At 43.0% G+C, this 19912-nt stretch overlaps 1 protein-coding gene across 2 annotated transcripts in view; it reads right to left on the bottom strand.

Annotated features, from left to right (window-relative positions):
• The window catches only part of ASTN1 (astrotactin 1), a 345625-nt gene that overhangs the window by 149593 nt on the left and 176120 nt on the right, over positions 1 to 19912 (bottom strand). For both annotated transcript variants that reach the window (XM_043486036.1, XM_043486035.1), the window contains exon 8: positions 16264 to 16348. In XM_043486036.1, coding sequence (XP_043341971.1) covers positions 16264 to 16348 — 85 coding nt within the window. The remainder of the gene's footprint in view (positions 1 to 16263; positions 16349 to 19912) is intronic.

Raw genomic sequence — 19912 nt, 5'->3', positions numbered from 1 at the left:
GTCCTGACTCGGGACACTTCAGAGAACGGAGCGCGGAGGGTGGGGCAAGACACAGTGAAGGGTCATTCACTGCCCACAAACCTGCTTGTTCACAGAGTAAATCCTTCTCTTCGTCAGGCAGCACCCTGAGAGCTACGTGCATGGACTCCAGAAAGACTGCCTCGGTTTGAATCCCAATTATGCCACTCTCTGGTCTAAGCTTTGGGCAAGCTAGTCAACTTCGCTCTGCCTCAGTCTCCCCATCTGTAAAAAGGGGGTAGCTTCAAACAGTTGTGGTAAGATTCAGATCTATTATAAGCTCTTAGAAACATGTCAGGTTCAGTGTAAACTCTCAGTAAATACTAGCTCTTAGAGGATCTTTACCTTCACTCAGTCAGGTAGGAACCCATTGAGGGTCACATCACTAGAACTCCCTGTGAGGCAAGATTCTGAGTGAGATAAAATTGAATGGTCTGGCGAAATAGATGTCTAAGAGCCACATGGAGAGCGTGCAGGGAAATTTTCAGCAGCTTTGGGCTCTTCAGAGACAGAGGATAGATCATTATAAAAAAATCAAGAATGCCAACATGTCTAAGAGCTAGACTGGACTCGTGAATAAGGGGGAATCCTAAGCTAGGCTCATGGCCATTTCTGATGGCACCTCCAGGTCGGCATTTCAAAGGGTGGCACAGGAGTCAGCTACCCTGATTTCAGAAAGGCACTCACTCTCTGGCTTAGAAAATGTACTGAGTACTCATTCTGGGACAGACATTTGACAAAATCTTTTATAAGGACTAGACGCAAATATGAAGGTTGAATGATTATAAAGATGATGAATTTCTGTGTGATGGAACAAATGTAACCTACAAGTTTTGAGTAAGGGGGTCAAGGTCAACCTGCAAGAAAGTCTCTGAAGGGAGCAGGGCTTTGTGGTGTTCTCTTTAACAATTTCATCTGTTACCTGGAGAAAGTCACCGAAGGTATGTTAATTAAATTCATATATAACATGAAATAGCAGAGATAGCTAATACATAGGATGACAAAGTCAAGATCCAAAGGATTTCAATGGCTACAAGCAAAAATTTAATAGAGTTTTATATAAGACCTGAATTTAGGTTAAGAAAATTGACTTCAGTCTTAAATACACTTTCCCTTTTTGACAGCGGTCCCTGTGAAAAAGATCTTTAGTTGACCATAAACTAAATATAAGCTAACACCACAGCTCTTCTCTTAAAGGGCCTAACACAAACCTGGCTTGAAATTCTTTAATAGAAAATGCAGGGGAAGAAACAGACATGATACTTTCTACAGCGTGGTTCGATTAGTCCTGGGCAACACATTCTGAAAGGCATAATGAAAAACTACGGGGATGCAGAATGCAGTTGGTAGGGACTCTAAGGGATTCCGGAAAATTGCGATCTAAAGAACAGCTGAAGGAATTATGTATATTCAGAAGAGAAGACTTGGGGGAGATTATCACAACTATTTGAAACATTAGGGACTTCTCTGGTGGTCTAGTGGCTAAGACTCCATGCTACCGATGCAGGGGGCCCAGGTTTGATCCCTGGCCGGGGAACTAGATCCCACATGCCACAACAAAAGATCCAGTACAGCACAACTAAAATATCCCACATGCTACAATGACGATTGAAGATCCCGTGCGTTGCAACTAAGAACCAGCGCTGCCAAATAAATAAATACTAAAAAAAGAAACATTAACATGTAGCCAGCCCATACAGGGTGGTCCTATTTGTTCACAGGCATCCACCCTACACCCTGCAACAGGTAAGCACATTTTTCTAATGCACGCAAAGGCATCATATAAGCTAGCAATCCTAAGCATAGAAGAAGGAAATCAATATATTCTGTATTGTTTCCAAAGGACAGAGCCGACCAAATGGGTGGAAGTTACAGGAAAACACATTTTGGCTCAGCCTAAAGGAGAACTGTCTAGGAATCTGCCTTACAACAATGAAATGAGCTGCCTTTTCCAAGAACCCAGTCACTGAGAGTATTCAGGTGGCCATCTGTGAGAAAGGCTGTAGGAGGGATTCCTATCCCAGGTGGCAGGTGAGATGATATGACCTTGAGGTGGGCTCCCGGCTCTGAGTGTGTAGAGCTGTGAGTGATTCAGCTGATATTCTTACTCCTACTTCCTGAAAGTAGGGAGGCGAGTCACCACTCTCATGAGAGAGTCTAAAGATCCAATTAGGTTCAGAAAAGGGGTCTGTGTACGTCTTACCCAAAGATGAACACATGTCTTTATTTATTTAACAAATATTTATTGAGTATTATCTATGTGCCAAGCAGTGTGTTAGGGTCTGACGACGCAATGAAGACAAGAGACGGTGTTTATACCTTCATGGAATTTACATCCTAGAGGTGGATTATTCTCAACCCCACTTGCCAAATTGATGTTAAGATCACATCATTTGGAGGCAGTTCAAAGAACATAAATGAGGCAATGACCAATGCAAAACATCATCAGTGGGATACTTAATGCCACCACTTATTGAGTGCTTACATATTTTATGTAACATTATTGAGTGCAACATTCTTTTTACCGAAAAGGAAATTGAGGCTCAAAAGAGTTATGAAGCTAGCCAAAAATAAAGTGCTTTTAGTAGAATCTCAAGCCTGTCTGACTCCAACTCCGTGCTCTTCCCATTGTGCTCTGCTGCCTCCTATGGAGAAAAAAACATGAGCAGGTGAACAAACTACTCTTGGAGGTGAGGTGTCCACAGCTCCTGGTTACGAGGAGACTGTTTGACCAAGGTTATTAAGCGAACTCTGGTTAACGATATTTAAGGTTATATCTGGAAAGAAAAACCTCTGAACATAATCCCAGACTATGTTGTTTCTAGAGCAAGTAGCCTGAAGAAAATGGATGGCCCCATCCTTCAAATGTGAGGACCTCGCTTCTGACATACTGTGCAAAGGCGCTAGAAACTTCGCAAATAGCAAGGACTTGCCTTGGTGCTTTCGTCTCCCATATCTGTGCAGGTAAATGGGCAAATGAAATGCTGCAGAGGGTCCATGGTGAAGAGTATGCCATGACCTCTGGTATATTGGACCATCTTGACTTGAATCCACAGTGATAATTTTACATACACAGAGCACAGAGCTCCTCAGTAACAGGTGCCTGGCCCCAGCAGTTACGAGCCCCCAGTTTAGGCCTCCAGCTAGGTCCCTCTAGGGACTTGTCACTTTCCCTGGGACACTACATCATTCAGGAAGAGATGCTTAACTACACACTGCCTCCTTGTCATCGCTTTAATCAAATCATCTACTCACGGGGATCCCCTGCCACCAGAGCCTCAAGGTTGAATGGTAGTTTCTCTCCTGCTTTCATTTTGAGACTCTCAGGACAGTAGCCCTTGAGAGGTTTGGCAAGAAAAAGTTTTCCTTTGGGACTGAGAGTCTCTTTTCTTGTCCATGAGACTTTGAATATTGCTGCAATATTCAATAGATTCACCAGTAAAAGGGGGACAGCAAGAGTTTCTACTCAAAGTGTTGAAATGAGAAATAAATTTGTTGGTACATGAAAAGAACTTAGAAGGCTGGTAGGTGCATCCCAAGAACTATGTAAGTGTCAGCGCTTATTGTTACCGTATTAGTACCAAGACTATTACTACTACTGCATCTGAAGGGTAGAGTGTGGGAAATGCTGTAACACCAGGCATGTAAGGTACTAAGGCTCACTGGCATTGACCATTTTTGTTTTTTAAATTTATTTATTTTTGGTTGTGCTGGGTCCTCTTTGCTGCACACGGGCCTTCCCTTGTTGGGGCGAGCAGGGGCTACTCTTTGTTATGGTGCCTGGGCTTCTCATTGAGGTGGCTTCTCTTTTTGCAGAGCACTGGCCCTAGACCGCGGGCTCACTAGTTATTTGCTCCACGGCATGTGGGATCTTCCGGGACAGGGATTGAACCTGTGTTCCCTGCACCGGCAGGCGGATTCTTAACCACTGGACCACCAGGGAAGTCCAGCACCGATGTTAATTTCCCTCCAGATAGGCTTCACCCGGTATGAAATATGCTCCTATCCCACCATGGTGAGCATCCACTCCATTTATAGTTATCCTTTTCATATGGAAGCAACATAATAAGACAGAGACAGACTCATGGATACAGAGAACTAGTAGTTACCAGTGGGGAGGGGAAAGTAGGGAGGAGTGAGATGAGAGCAGGGGATTAAGAGGTACAAACCACTATACAAATAGGGATGTATGCCAATGTTTTACAATAACTCTGAATGGAGTGTAATCTATAAAAATATTGAACCACTATGTTGTGCACCTGAAACTAATATAATATAAATCAACTGTACATCAATCAATAATAAATACATAAACAAAGCCATCTTTCTCATTTGGTTGTGAGCAAGGGAGACCCTGCTGTACATCAGGATTGGAGGAAGCCCATGCCAACCACTGTGGTCTGGGCAGCCACACGGAAATCCTCCACCTCCAGGGCTAATTGGGTGAGTGTGGCATCAGGGCATTGAACAGCTGTTCACAGCCTCCTTTCACAGAAATCTGGGGACCCTGCTCCATTCAAAGATCTTAGCTCCAAAAGCGAATCTCGGCTGAAAAGCCTGGTTTCCAGGCTCTCTCTCCTCAAGACAACAATACTGCTCTCGTGTGAAAAACCATGTGGAAAGGTTAATAAACGTGGTGGGAAGGAGAGTACAAGGGAAGGAAAAGGTTATCCCAACCATTGAGCTGTATCAGGATTTAGTGAGAAGAGCCTAGATGTTGGCATCAGGCAATTCTGTTCACCACTGTGACCCTGGTCACCACACTACTGAGCCCCTCATAAAAACAGGTACCTTTCTTATTAAATATACATATATACATGTGTATGTGTGTATATGCATATGTGAATATATAAGACAAAGCAGGAGATATGACAATATAATGTGATTTTTGTTAAAAAAAAATATTATCCCTAAACAAACAAAAGAGTTGAGGATGTGTTCCCTTTAGGAGATGCCACTTCAGGTGGCTTGGATTGCTTCCTTTTTACTGTTCTGTGGGGTTTTTTCCTCTCTCTTTTTTTTTAGATTTTCCTCTAATTATATGCATTCCTTTTATAAGAACAACAAAAAAGATCAAGTAAAAACCAAGATGTGCAGTGACAAAATGCTTGCTCTCCAGTTTCTGAAATTATATAAAGTTAAAACTCAGGAAAAAAATTGTAGTGTGAATGTTTGAACAAGAATTCATAAATACTTATCTAGGAAGACTAAACCTTAAGATGACTTTTACCGAAACTGCTTTCACAGAAATTGTAAATGGAATAAACACCACTAACTGCTTACCTCTTAACAAGTTTGGAGGATTTTAATCAAGATTAGTGATGATATTAAAAACACACACACACACACAGCCCAGCATTACACACTTAATAAATGGCAGTAATTAATCAGCATTATCTGAGGGCTTGCTGAAAATCTCCAGGAACACTGAAGCTGTACTGCATTAAAGACTGTGCTGACAATTTTGACAAAAGCCAAGAATGGAAACAATCTAATTGTCCATCTACAGATGAATGGATAAAAAAGATATTTTATATATATATCATATATATATATACCATATATATATACATGGTAGAATATCATTCAGCCATGAGAAAGAAAGAAGTCTAGCCATTTGTAACAACACAGATGGACCTTGAGGGTATTGTGCTTGGTGAAATAAGTCAGAGAAAGACAAATACTACATTATATCACTTCTATGTAAAATCTTAAAAAGTTGAACTCAGGAATCTAGTGTACATCATAGTGATTATTGTCAACAATTCTGCATTATATACTTAAATTTGCTAACAGAGAAGATTGTCAACATTCTGACCACCAAAGAGAAACAGTAATTATGTGAGTGGATGGAGGTGTTAGCTAATGTTATGGAGGTAATCATTTTGCAATATATAAGTGTATCAAATTAATACATTGTACACCTTAAACTCATACATTGTTATATGTCAATTATATCTCAATAAAGCTGAAAAAAAAAAAAGACTGTGCTGAATTTGAGGGTCACTTCTTGGTGTTCATCCAGCCCTTTGTTATACACAAACTTACAGCAGTGTGTACATTAGAGGAATCTGACCTGAACACTAGACTCTAAGGCATATACTTCTTCCTCCAAAACCAGGTTTTAAACAGGGTTGTCAGTTAGACATTAAGAATAACTTCCCCAGAGAAAACATTTTGAGAAAAATAATGTACCCCAATGACACTTTTAAAGCTTCCTTCTTAAATTTCCCCCAAATTTTGTGGTTACAAAAATAATACATGCTCATTATCAAATAATGAAAGTGGACAAAAGGCATTCAAAATTGGAGGGAGGGCAGTGGGAGGTAAAACTTTTGATTCATAGCAAAAGAAATGGGGAAGGAAGATGCCAAAATGCTAACAGTGGTTTTCTCTGAGCATGGGATAACGAGTGGATTTTTTTCTATTTATTTTAAAGAAAAAAAAAAAAAGATAAATAGCCAAGATCTCCAAAGCCCAGGAAATGACAGCACTCTCAAACCCAGTATTCTTAGACCAAAACCCAAAGAAGCCGGAGGTCCGGGGAGCATTCCTAGTAGAAAACATCCATGCATTCAGTAGAATATATAAATTCAGGACACTATCTGGAAAGCCTGGGCCAGACATAAAACATTCATTTCTATAAAATTGAAACAATGTATCTTCCATTCTTGAGCAGATGGGAGGGTAAATTGAGGTTGATTTTTTTTTCACCCTGGTGGTCATGTTGGAGGAAATATGAGTGTTCCCGCCTCCAGCGCTGTTTAAAATAAGTCTCTTGGTGCTGTGACTGGACTAGTCAGAAAGAACACCGTGGCGGTTTCACCCTCCTCCAGGGGGTAGGCAGTACTGTAGGGGGGCTGCAGATGCTCGTCACGTGGGGGAGGGTGGGATGAAGCTGAGCACCCTTGGTACCTTGGGGAGGATGTAGAGAAGCAGGTGGGGACCACAGAATGCCCACCTCTCTTCTACAGCTGATGACTGACTTTCAGAGTGTCACGTGCTTATCACACTGAGACCTCTTTGAAATCAGTATTTACTCGACTGATTTATCTCCAGTACCCACCTGTCACTATAAGCTTGGCCACTGACTATGTGACCTTGAACAAGTTTCTTCAACTCTCTGGCCCTCTATTTCCCAATCAGTAAAATGCAAGAATCCTTTAAGATGCATTAAGCCACTAGTCTACAAGCCCAGTATTTTCATCAGTGGGGATGGTGTGCGGGTAAGAGGATGTCTTCCTGGGGCATGGGGAGATGTGGAGACTCCACACCTTGCTTAGGAAGGGCTCTAAAGTCCAGCTGGACTGCAGAAGTATATGGGGGAGCTTTTCATATGTACAGAGTCTGGGCCCTCGCTCAGACCCATGAAACTAAAATCTCATGGGGCAGCAATTGAAAGTCAGTATTTTAAATAAGCTCCCCAGATGATTAAGTATCTGCTCTAGGAACTGGCATCAGAGAATCAAGTATTGGGGCATATTTTGCTCTTGTATCATCCCGAGTAACTAAGAAGGTTCAAGTTGCCTCTAAGAGGGGAGCAAAGGGTATCACCTGACAATCACCACCAAGGGAGTACAAGTTCCTCAAGTGCCTTTGTGCAAATTAGAAAAAGGCAGGCATCAGGGCAGATGTCCCCTCCCCACCCTGCCCCACCCCCATCCCTCCAGGCTTTGCTTGGGCCCGCACGGGCGAGGTTTCAGCCCTTAGCTGCTCTTTCTGCCAGTTGTCTACCTGCAACACACAAGCATATGGCTGTACTCAGCCGACTGACTACACATTTGCCATGAAAATGGGTCAAATTAAACATGCTGCCACTTGAAAAAATCCATAAGAATGAGATGCAGGGTTCCCTGAGCCAACAGGGGGGACTTGATCCCCTTAAGCCCATCTGAGGTCATCTTGGTAGGTGGAGATCCACTTTCCACTCAGTTCCTACCTGCTTAACCAGCAGAAGTCAGTTCTCCTGCTAAGGACATTTCAGCTAGAATCAGGCTACATCAGAGCTTCTGGTGAGAGAAGGAACTAGGAACATTAGGTTTCATTCGAAGAGCTAAGATGACCTGTTTGTCGTTGAAATAGGTGGGAAAAAGGACAGTCACATTTCTACTGAGTCCTGGAGGAAGAGGAGGAGATGCAAGAAAAAAAAAAAAAAAACGGAGGGGGGAAGAAAAGGAGAATGAGAAATAAAAGGCAAAATAAAAACACTAGAAACCCTTGCTAGGAAGAAGGGAATAAGTGAGGGTAATTAGAAGGAATCACACACAGACACACACAGAAAAAAGGAGAATGAAAAGAGAGCTAATGGGAGGGTAATCACATTTGTGCCTGGCATGGCAGTGACAGGAGCCGGGCACAGACAATGAAGCCAGGGCTGGAGGGAAGGGAGGAGGGCGGCCAGAGATAAAAGAGCAGCGGCAGGCTGGCCTGCAAATCTTGTCTGGGTGGGGGTGGCTGGAGGAAGGTGAATAGGGCATCGCTGACACAGACAGGCATGGGGGTGGGGACGTAAAAGCCAGATGATGAGCTAGAAATGGACAAAAGAAAGTCAGGAAATGTCATGTGTCACACAGGGCTGTCTGACTCCATCTGAGTCACTTCTGACGAGACCTCGGGCAGGTTAGAGAAGGCCAAACACTGCCCACGACCTGGGCTGGGAATTAGAGCTACCCCCCAGCATTCTAGTCGCTGCCCTACGACAGTTCTGCATTTGCTCTTTGATGGTCAGACAGCTGAGAGAATGTTCCTGCTCAGTTTTAGGGGGTCTGGAGGGGAGAATGGATTTTGGATCCTTTTGAATAATCTGCGTAGGTTGGTCTCTGCTAACACTTAGAATCCAGAGGCAAAGGCAGCCTCCCTGCTGGGCTGTGGTCATTTTCCTGTGAGTGGTCTCTAGGGAAATGTTTAGGATGGCATCATTCAGACAGACCTAAATAAAATTACCTTCTGTCAAGGACGTTTCTGAAAAAGACAGAGGGGCTGAGACCAACCATGACAAACACTGTCCTCCTTCTTGGCTTGAAAAGGAAACCGGATGCTTTGGTGTGGGACATTTGTTTCTTGTACAGATTTAGAATCCCCAAGCAGACACTCCTGGGAGGGTGAGGAGCAGCGAGGAGTTGTAGAAATAGAAAGAACAATACGCGCCTGGGACAACAAAGAGGCCTTAATAAGATGGCATGGGCTGTGTGAGAGTGTCTGTGTGTGCACACGCATGCACACGCATGCACTCATCGAGGGGATACCGTGGTATGTTAGTTGCCTCCTAAGCAGGCAGGGAGAGGAGTGCTCTGATGCACAGGTCTAGTTCTGACAATGGCTTTTAAAACCTTGGAGAAACACCTGTTCATTTTCCACAGCTGGTCTCTTCCCATCTCATAAATCATCGCTCCATCACCATCCTTCAGCACTGAAATCTAGTCCTATGTTCTCCAGCGGGGAATCTCCTTGGTGTCACCCTCTGTATCTGAGATGCCAGAATAAGAAATCAGCCTGCTCTTTACTGGGAACACCTTCAAATGCATGAATGTAATCTAATGGTGGTGTTCGGAAAAACACATCGAGAGGCCATTGGGTCCACTCTTTATCAAAAGACATCATTAGAGTCTTTCTTAATAATCTCCAAAATGGCTAAATACATTTGTTTTTTCTCCTCTCATATTTTCATGTAAATCAATCTCTCTTGCCTCCCCCACCCTCATCTATTGGTTTCATTTCTTGTCTTTATTGACATTATTAGTTTCGAGAATCCGCCTGCAATGCAGGAGACCCTGGTTCGATTCTGGGTCAGAAAGATCCACTGGAGAGGGGATAGGCTACCCACTCCAGTATTCTTGGGCTTCCCTTGTTGCTCAGCTGGTAAAGAATCCGCCTGCAACGTTGGAGACCTGGGTGCAGTCCCTGGGTTGGGAAGATCCCCAGGAGAAGGGAAAGGCTACCCACTCCAGTATTCTGGCCTGGAGAATTCCATGAACTGTATAATCCAGGGGGTCACAAGAGTTGGACATGACTGAGTGACTTTCACTTTCACTTTTCTTGTCTGTGAAAATTTTCAATTTGTCCTTGTTGTCCTAGCAGACAAATACCATATAGAGACCCTAAGGGCTTCTGGCTGTGTCTATCCTGCCACAGGGGTCAGAGGCTGAGCACTTGTGAATCCACACAGGTTAGACAGAGACGTGGTGAAGCCCTGTGTCAGGGTAAGACCCTCCGATCCTGGGTCTTCTGCTGGGCACCCAGTCACCAGGGGTGCTGGGTCAGGCAGGCAGTGATTGATTTTGTTGCCAACCTCAGAGACCAAGGATGTAACCTCAAACATCCCATGTTCTTTTAATAACTCATTAGAAGTCTGTCACCCATGACTTTGTTTAAATCTTTTTGAAGCTATTTTTACTTTTAGTGAATCGAAGCCTCTTGTGTAATAAGTTCATTGATTTTACAACCTGCCACCCTGCCTGGATCCTGTCACTTGGGTGAAACACAGTGACTGACATTATTACCAAGATTCACACATGAATGTCTCAACCTGCCTCACTTCTCCTTAGGCATTTTTGGCAAAACCAGAGTCACCAAGATGGTTGCAACCTCCTCAATTTACATATCATATATATATATGGTCCCCAGTTTTCTGAAATTCTTTACTGTGTGATCTTGAAAACTTTTATCTACAGGATAATTTTAAGACTATGTTTTACTTGCAGAATCCAGATAAGTAAAACTAGATAGTCTTGAGAGGTTTCTTGTGTGTTTGTTCTGCTTTATTTTTAGGATGTCTTAACTTATTTTGAAGGGTCCAGAAAAATAACATGCAGTGAGAGAACAATCCACCACATATACAGCCATCTCCTGCTTATCATTCAAGGGGTGTTCACATGGAGCTTTAAGGTTCAAAGCCTTAGTAAGCAAGAGCTCTTCAGATCTAGTCTATTTTTTAGGCTATGCCAGGACTCAGTTGCAGCACACAGGATCTTTAGTTATGGCATGTGGGATCTAGTTCCCTGACCAGGGATCGAACCCAGGCCCCTGCATTGGGAGCACATAGTCTTAAGTCACTGGACCACCAGGGAAATCCCCAAGATCTAGTCATTATCTACCTTACCAGCCTCTTCTCCTGTCTCTGTGAACTGCACCTGTGAGCTACACTGAGTCACTTGTTTGTCATTCCTGGAAAAATGATGCTTCTTGAGTCTCCATGCCTTGGCATATGCTGTTTTTCTGTTTAGAATTACCTTTGGTACCTGTTAAACAGAACAGTTTAAGATCTAACATCTCCATGAAACCATATTCCAGATTCTGGGATGTCACATAAGGAACCCCTTAAACTGTAGTCCTATTAAACTTTGCTCAAACCTTTATGATCACTCACCTACAGCCGGACATCCTGGAATGTGAAGTCAAGTGGGCCTTAGAAAGCATCATTATGAAGGAAGCTAGTGGAGATGATGGAATTCCAGTTGAGCTATTTCAAATTCTAAAAGATGATGCTGTGAAAGTGCTGCACTCAATATACAAGCACATTTGGAAAACTCAGCAGTGGCCACACTGGAAAAGGTCAGTTTTCATTCCAATCCCAAAGAAAGTCAATGCCAAAAATGTTCAAACTACTGCACAATTGTACTCATCTCACATCCTAGTAAACTAATGCTCAAAATTCTCCAAGCCAGGCTTCAACAGTAATGTGAACCATGAACTTCCAGATGTTCAAGCTGGTTTTAGAAAAGGCAGAGGAACCAGAGATCAAATTTCCAACATCTGCTGGATCACTGAAAAAGCAAGATAGTTCCAGAAAGACATCTATTTCTGCTTTATTGACTATGCCAAAGCCTTTGAATGTGTGGATCACAACAAACTGTGGAAAATTCTTCAAGAGATGGGAATACCAGACCACCTGACCTGCCTCTTGAGAAATCTGTATGCAGGTCAGGAAGCAACAGTTAGAACTGGACATGGAACAACAGACTAGTTTCAAATAGGGAAAGGAGTACGTCAAGGCTGTATATTGTCACCCTGCTTATTTAACTTATATGCAGAGTACATCATGAGAAATGCTGGGCTGGATAAAGCACAAGCTGGAATCAAGATTGCAGGGAGAAATATCAATAACCTCAGATATGCAGATGACACCACCCTTATGGCAGAAAGTGAAAAAGAACTAAAGAGCCTCTTGAAAGTGAAAGATGAGAGTGAAAAAGTTGGCTTAAAACTCAGCATTCAGAAAACTAAGATCATGGCACCTGGTCCCATCACTTCATGGCAGATAGATGGGGAAACAGTGGAAACAGTGACAGACTTTATTTCCTTGGGCTCCAAAATCACTGCAGATGGTGACTGCCGTCATGAAATTAAAAGACGCTTATTCCTTGGAAGAAAAGTTATGACTAACTTAGACAGCATATTAAAAAGCAGAGACATTACTTTGCCAACAAAGGTCCAACTAGTCAAGGTTATGGTTTTTCCAATAGTCATGTATGGATGTGAGAGTTGAACTATAAAGAAAGCTGAGCACCAAAGAACTGATGCTTTTGAACTGTGGTGTTGGAGAAGACTCTTGAGAGTCCCTTGGGTAGTAAGGAGAGCCAACTAGTCCATCCTAAAGCAAATCAGTCCTGAATATTCATTGGAAGGACTGATGTTGAAGCTGAAACTCCAATACTTTGGCCACTTGATGCGAAGAGCTGACTCACTTGCAAAGTCCCTGATGCTGGGAAAGACTGAAGGCAGGAGGAGAAGGGGACGACAGAGGATGGTTGGATGGCATCACTGACTCAATGGACAGGAGTTTGAGTAAACTCCAGGAGTTGGTGATGGACAGGGAGGCCTGGCGTGCTGCAGTCCATGGGGTCACAAAGAATCAGACACGACTGAGCGACTGAACTGAACTGAACTGAACTGAAACCTTTAACTGGTTTTAGAATTCACTGCAATTTGCTTGTTATGTGCCCACCTATCAATCTAGACTATTAGTTCTTCCAGAGCAGAGACAACATCTTCTTCTTATAATTAGCAACCTAGCCTATCCTGGGCCACAATGGGTAACACAGTGAATATTTACTGAAAACATGAATGAGTGAGAGAGTAAATGACAGAATGGCATGGTGAGAAAGTGTGTGTTAATCGCTTCAGCTGTGTCTGACTCTTTTTGACCCCATGAACTATAGCCCGTCAGTTTCCCATGTCCATTCTCCAGGCAAGAATATTGGAATGGGTTGCCATTTCCTTCTCTAGAGGATCTTCCTAAACAAGAGATTGAACCCAGGTCTCCTACATTTCAGGCAGATTATTCACTGTCTGAGCCACCAGGGAATCCTGGAGTAGTGAGGGGATTTCTAGAAACAAACCAGCTCACTCACACACACACACACACACACACACACACACACACATCACATACCACACTCACATGAACACATATAGATCCAGGTAAACTGAAGCCCAATGCAGCAGCTGGATAAAGTTGCAAGTAACTCCTCTGTCTCACAGAATCATCCACTGGCTATATTTTTTGCATTAACGTCCTTGATCAATGTTCTTCCTTGTCTGAAAGTCATGACTGCCTCATTGCTACTTTTCCTTTGGTACATTAACCTAGATTTTTCACAAGGGAATTCATCTTAGTTTTCAGTGGCCTAGGATTTGGTTGTTTGACTTCAAAAGAATGTTCAGGTATTTTAACATATGCAATATAGGAATACTAAGTGAAAAACATCAATTCCCATACATGTGGCTCACCTCCACCTCCTGGAACATTAAATAAAATATTCAGGAAAATCAAGCCTATCATTGATTTTTCCATAATATCCCAATACATGTCATTAGTTAGCAATCCGTCAGGTAATTTTCGATTCAAGTGACAGTTTTCACGTTCAAATCAATTTCGATTAATTTTGTAAGAATAATTTAAAGAAACATGGCATCAGACCCCTGATTTAGATCAAGATGTATGGTGTCTTCTGCTTTTCATTTATCTTGTCATTTTAGGAGGAAAACACAGTCCTTTGTCTGGCACTTCTTTATATACACATAAACTCAGGCTGCTTATCACTCCTGGCTCTATTATTCTCCAGATAGTCACTTTTCCCCCACCTCCTAACAGTTGCTCCATTATTTTATTAGTGTCCAAAATGAGACCTCGTAGACAGTGATGATCAGAGAATAATGGAAATTAGAGATGGAAATGACAGATTAGGTCTACTTGTCTGTTTCCTGGGGCTAATGTTCCTGTCAGTCTGTAACTTGGGGCTTTAGCCTGTCTTATTTTAAATGACACCATCGTGGGGCCTCCACCATTTCCCTGGAGGCTCTTGTCTACATCCTAAGACTGTCTCTACACACAGCCAGAGGGAATGACGAAGCCTTGTGCAATTACCCAGTGAAGTCAGGTCCATCCTCACATGATCTGTCTACAAGGCAAGGGGCATGGAGCCTTGAGTGATTAGCCCCCAAATCCAATCACTGCAGAGAGCCAGCCCTGATCATTCAGGGCACAAAGTGAAATGATTTTTTGCCATTGTTTACTTCAGCAGCAGGTATGCAGGCTAAGAGATCTCTTCGTCGGTTATTCATCAGCTTTCCCAATATTTTACTCAGTAAGAATCATAGTCAACTGAGATTCTCCGCCATCACATAAGCTAAAATCCTGGTGCCCCAGCATCCATGCAAATATGCCAGGGGTCAGAGAGCAGAGGAGTGAACTGCCTTTACACACGCATGGTGAATGGCACGCTATTCAAACTCCGCTTGGCATCTATGAGCCAAGCTCTCCCCACCAATCTTTCAACAGCAGGACACCTCATATGCATTTACCCTTCTCCAAACTCCTTCTTCTACATTTTGCGGGCTGCCTCCCTGATACAATCACCAATTCAGTAGAAACGGAGCCATCCTTCATTTTCGCTAACAGAGAAATTTCATGGCATTCTGACTTCCCCCAAGTTTTCTGACCTGTGACTCAGATTTCCTTTCCTTAACTTCATTCTCTCTTGTCCTTATCGCTCAACTTCAACCCGTTCCAGCACATTTGCCCTCATCGAACGTCTACGGGCATCTATCATGCCTTGACTTAGTCATCAGCTGGCCAAGTTCTCTGAGTGGAGTTCTTCTATCCCTTCATCATAAATCACTCCCTTGGGCTCTTCAATCATTTTTATTGCTCTTCTCCAAACTCTCACCCATTTGTCTCCATATTTATTGCTTTGAGAGTCCAGAACTACATTCAATATTCTAGGTTTGGGCTCATCAGAAACATACAGAGGAGGCAGAGCATCAACCTCAGGGCTAGGAATCCTCAGTGCTGCTGTAGGATGGGATGGTGGCTTCTTTTCTCCACCTTGTCAGGCTGCAAATACATTTCAACTCTTCAGTCCAAGCAATCACTCCAAGAGGGCTTTTGCCCTGAGTTCCAGTTTCCCCTGCCCCACTGACTGCTATTATTTGTTAGCATTTATTGACCCTGGTGTCCCCACACTCTCCTACTGAACACAGTCAAGGCAGAAAATGGGTTCTCAGCACCCCAAACAAAGTATAAAAAGATTTAAAAAGCAACAGAAGATAGATAGTGGTGAGAGTGGCCCAACAGTATGAATGTACTTAATGCCACTGAATTGTACACTTAAGAATGGGGGAAATAATCATTTTTATGTTATGCATATTTTAACACCATGAAAAATTTTAAAAAGTAAAATAGATTTAAAAACAAAGCGACAGACATGGTAACTATTAATATTTTACCCCAGTTGTCTGTTTTCGGGGGAAAGCAAAGCTCTCACAGAGAGATGCTAATTGGGGATCAAGCAAAACTCCTTTAACTCAATCCTGCATCCCCTGAGTCTTTGCCTTTCACCCTCTCTGACAGTGCTGGTGAAAACAAGCTTCCACTCATGTCAGTCTCACAAAGCCCGTGGAGCTCTGGGGGAGCTGTGCTAGAGTCTGTGTGTCTTCACGTGTCTCCAACAAAATCATCAGCTAAGTCCTGTCTGTGGAATCTTTTTGGTTGACAGCGGTAACAAAAGGAAGCCTGATTCCCAGATCCCAGCTGTAGGCTCTGAACTCATAAGCAGAGAGAAAGAAGAGATGGACGTCACTGGGATGGTGTAAATATGGAAATGCACGGTGACACGTCACCCGTTTGACGTTCAGAATAGAACCATCCTTTAGCTCTGTTCGTCTAGACACAACTGCTCCGCATCCCGTCTGCCTGAGGGAGGGGTAACACCCAGGAACCGGCTAACTCGCCATCCCCTCACTTACCCCTGGTTGGTTCCCCATTCATTCCGAATGCAAAGATGCTTGTGTACTGGGTCCTTCATGTAACCTTCGTAGCAGAGGCATTCCCCTTAGAAGCAGGGTGAGGAAGGAGGAAGAGAAACACAAAGAAATTGATTGACATGTCTGTGCTGGAGAAAATGTAATGGTCAGATCAAACTCTTAACAGTGGCAGGGATGAGGCCATAAATCTCATCGTGCCATACATTCCCATCTCCACTGCCCATGCAAGGGAACACAGCACCAATCGTTCATTTTCACTATGTGATGACTTTCACCAGTGAAGCAAACTAACATTTACACGGCACCTGTTACATGGGCTTCGCAGCACAAAATCCAAGAAGGACTGAGCAAGGGACTTTTTCACCTTTCTTTTCTCAGTGGCCAAATACTGCAAGGTACGTATTAGATGATCAGTACATGTTTCAAGACCACATAAGTGAGTTATTACATCAAATATTTCTAAGAAACTTGAAAAGTATGTCTTACTAGCCATGTTATGCTGATAAGGGAAACTGAGGCTCAGAAAAATTAAGCAATCTGGAGAAAGCTTTTAAATGGCAGAGTTAATATTTGAACCTATGTCTGTCTGGCTACAGATCTTTTTCCCCAACCAGGCTGCGTTGCTAGCCCAAGAACAACTGCTGTATTTAGAGGAGGCCACTGATAGCTATTATGATTTTATAAGAACTCTAGGTTTTTAAATGAAAATAGCTACAATTTTTTTTTTTTAATTTCTGGCTACACCCCGAGACATGTGAGACCTTAGTTCCCCAACCAGGGATCTAGCTCATATCCCCTCATTGGAAGGTGGCGTCTTAACTACTGGACATCCAGGGAAGTCCAAGGCTAATTATCTTTGTGCTGATAAACAGAAGGATCACCTATGTTTGTTTATGGTATCACTATGTTTCATTATCATTAGTTACTCCAATAGGGTACCAAGAGGTCCATGGCCTCTCTGGAGTCGTATGCAAAACTGTAGTGTGTTTATGTGCATCTTTCCTCAGCAGCCTTCCATAACATTCATCAGATTTACCAGCCAATCCAAGACCCCCCAAAAGATCAAGAATCATTGTTCTACTTAGTATGACTTTGAAGAAAATTGTAACTGTTGCCTCCTATTAATAATTCCTTAGGTGATGCTATGCATCCCTAAACTGCTGAGACCAGTTTCACTACAGCACCAGTACTGACTCTTTCACAGGTTGCTTCTTTAACTTGTAGGTAGTGAAAGAACAGGGTGTGACTCCCTAAAACTTGGAAATTGCTATAAAGGTGCCAGACCCTACAGAGACAAGGGGTAAGGTTTCTTTATCTCCTTGGAAAGAAATGCTCTAAAAGGACAGAGATGGAATAATAGCTTTGAGAGCTATTTCCTCTTTTCAAAGATAAAAAACAATAAAAATGATGTGAAGGGGCCTTACAGTTATGAGGGCAGGGATTGTGTAGGCTCTGAGCAAGAAGTTTTTGTTAAACTCTAAGCACAGACATTCTTGCCAAAATTGCCCTATAAGCTACTGCCCATCAGAGTCTCACAAGCAGATAACACTCATCTTCCTCTCCTACACCTACTTAGTCAAGGTGCTCAGGAGTGGAGTGAAAATGAGTAACTTCCCTTGTGAGGGATACAAAGGAAGTGTTAGATCAATGCTTTGTCTCCTGGATGACAAATTTAGGCTTCCACGCGGGCCAGATTCACAACAGGCTCCAATTTCCTGACTTCCGAGGTGCTGAGCTGAACTAGGAATGGTCAGGGAGCTGGGAGTCAAACATAAGAAAGCACAGCTGATGATAAGATTTCTGGTGAAGGCTGTTTCGCTGACAGAAGGAAAGAAAATGGACAAGGACCAGAGGAGGGCAAGAAGGAAAATACCAGGAGCTGGGCTTCATACCATACCAATTCCAAAGAAAGTATGGACTCTAGACTGCAAGTTACACAAGGGCAGGAACAAGCTAGTTTTTCCTCTTTTTGAACAGACCTTATATAAATACTGTGTAATGGATAATAATAAACAAATTAATTAACATGTGCCCTAAATTTATAGATACCACCACCTCTCCCCAAGATGCCAATATCAAGCCAATTAATGGGTCAAGTATCCAGATATGATTCTCCCTTAAGCAGATCATCTTTTAATTTCCTTGTGGACATTTAGGCATGGATATGATATTACAAAACAGGAAGTAATCTCAAGAGGTTGTCAAACCTATCACTCTGACTCTTAGAAAGTTCTTGGCTGGATGCCTTGCCTAGAATTACAGACTGACAAAAAAGGGAATCCTTCCTCCACACTTGATATCTAGTTACCACGAAATGTGTAGAAATAAATGCAGTAACAACCCAGAGTTCAAGCAGAGCTTGATTTTCCTAATGATGGCAATACCTACCATTTGTAGAGCACATTTACCTTCCTCAAATTGCCTTCATAGTCATTATCCCCTTATGAGGCTTCCATCATTCATTATTATGTGGGGACACATTACTGACAACAGAAGCTTTTTTCTATATAATGTTAAATGCAGCCCAAATCAGAACAACAGAGAGATGTTTCAAACATATCAGGTTAGAGTTTGAGGGTTTCCAAAATTTGCCTCTTAAATCATCCCCATTTTCGGGACTCACCAAACTTCCCTCTTCTGTATTCCTCTTCAAAACCAGTTTGGCCATCTACACTGAAAGGAGTTCAGACTTGATGAGGAAAGTTGCTATGGCAACCAACTGCTAAATCTTGACTTTAAGAGGGGTTTCGTGCAAGCACAGGCTCTGACTGTTAGCTGTGAATTTTAAAGACCCCACAAGGGTGTTGGATGCCCTCCTAAGCTCGAAGTGTTACAGTCTCTGCATCTGCTGCGACAGATGGCAGGGAACACATGACGTGCCGACTCTGTGGTGGTGTTCATAGGAATCCAATGGAGAGACGTGTCTCAGCCACGGAGAAGTGCCCAACTGCGATGAAGCGTGCCCTGCAGGAGGCACTCAAGGCAGCCACATTGCCAGAGAGCAGAACCCCACCCAAGAGATGATCCGTGTAGGACCTGGAGATGCTTACACTTGATCTGTGCTTGACACCCTGAAGGCAGACACCTCGAGGTACCTTCTGTGACATGCAGTGCCTCTGGTCATTTCCCACTCATCCCACAGACGGAGGGAGGCACAAATCTCATTGAAGGGTTAAAGGAAGACCTTGAAGCCAGAGGTCCTCAGACACGACTGGGCTCAACACAAGTTCTTCATGAAGTAAATACAGAGATCAATGCCAAAAAGCCCTGATCATCTCCAACCTTCAGGTAGCTGCTGACTTTTATTAAAATGAATTGGGTATGCTTCATCCAAAAAGAGAAATCTTTGTAAGACATCTGGGAGGGAATAACATCTAATTGCCTGGTCTCCTCTTCTGGGCAGACATCAGGCTCAGAATCAAACAGCCACACATGACTCTGGGAGGACAGACAGAGGGAAATAAGCCAAAAGTACACCCTGAAGTGAGGTGCTTTAACTGAGCCACAAAAGGAGTCTGGGGTGAGTGGCCAATCCAGCGGGCAGGAACAAAATTGGTGCTGTGGTACCTCGCCAAACTGGGTTCTGAAAACTAGGGAAGACTAGAGAAAGAGTGAGAAAAGTCTTTGCTCA

This window comes from Cervus canadensis, chromosome 13 (genome assembly GCF_019320065.1).
Source record: "Cervus canadensis isolate Bull #8, Minnesota chromosome 13, ASM1932006v1, whole genome shotgun sequence".
Classification (NCBI taxonomy): Eukaryota; Metazoa; Chordata; class Mammalia; order Artiodactyla; family Cervidae; genus Cervus; species Cervus canadensis.
Note: the sequence above shows the minus strand (reverse complement) of the source record. Positions and strands in the feature narration are given on the sequence as shown.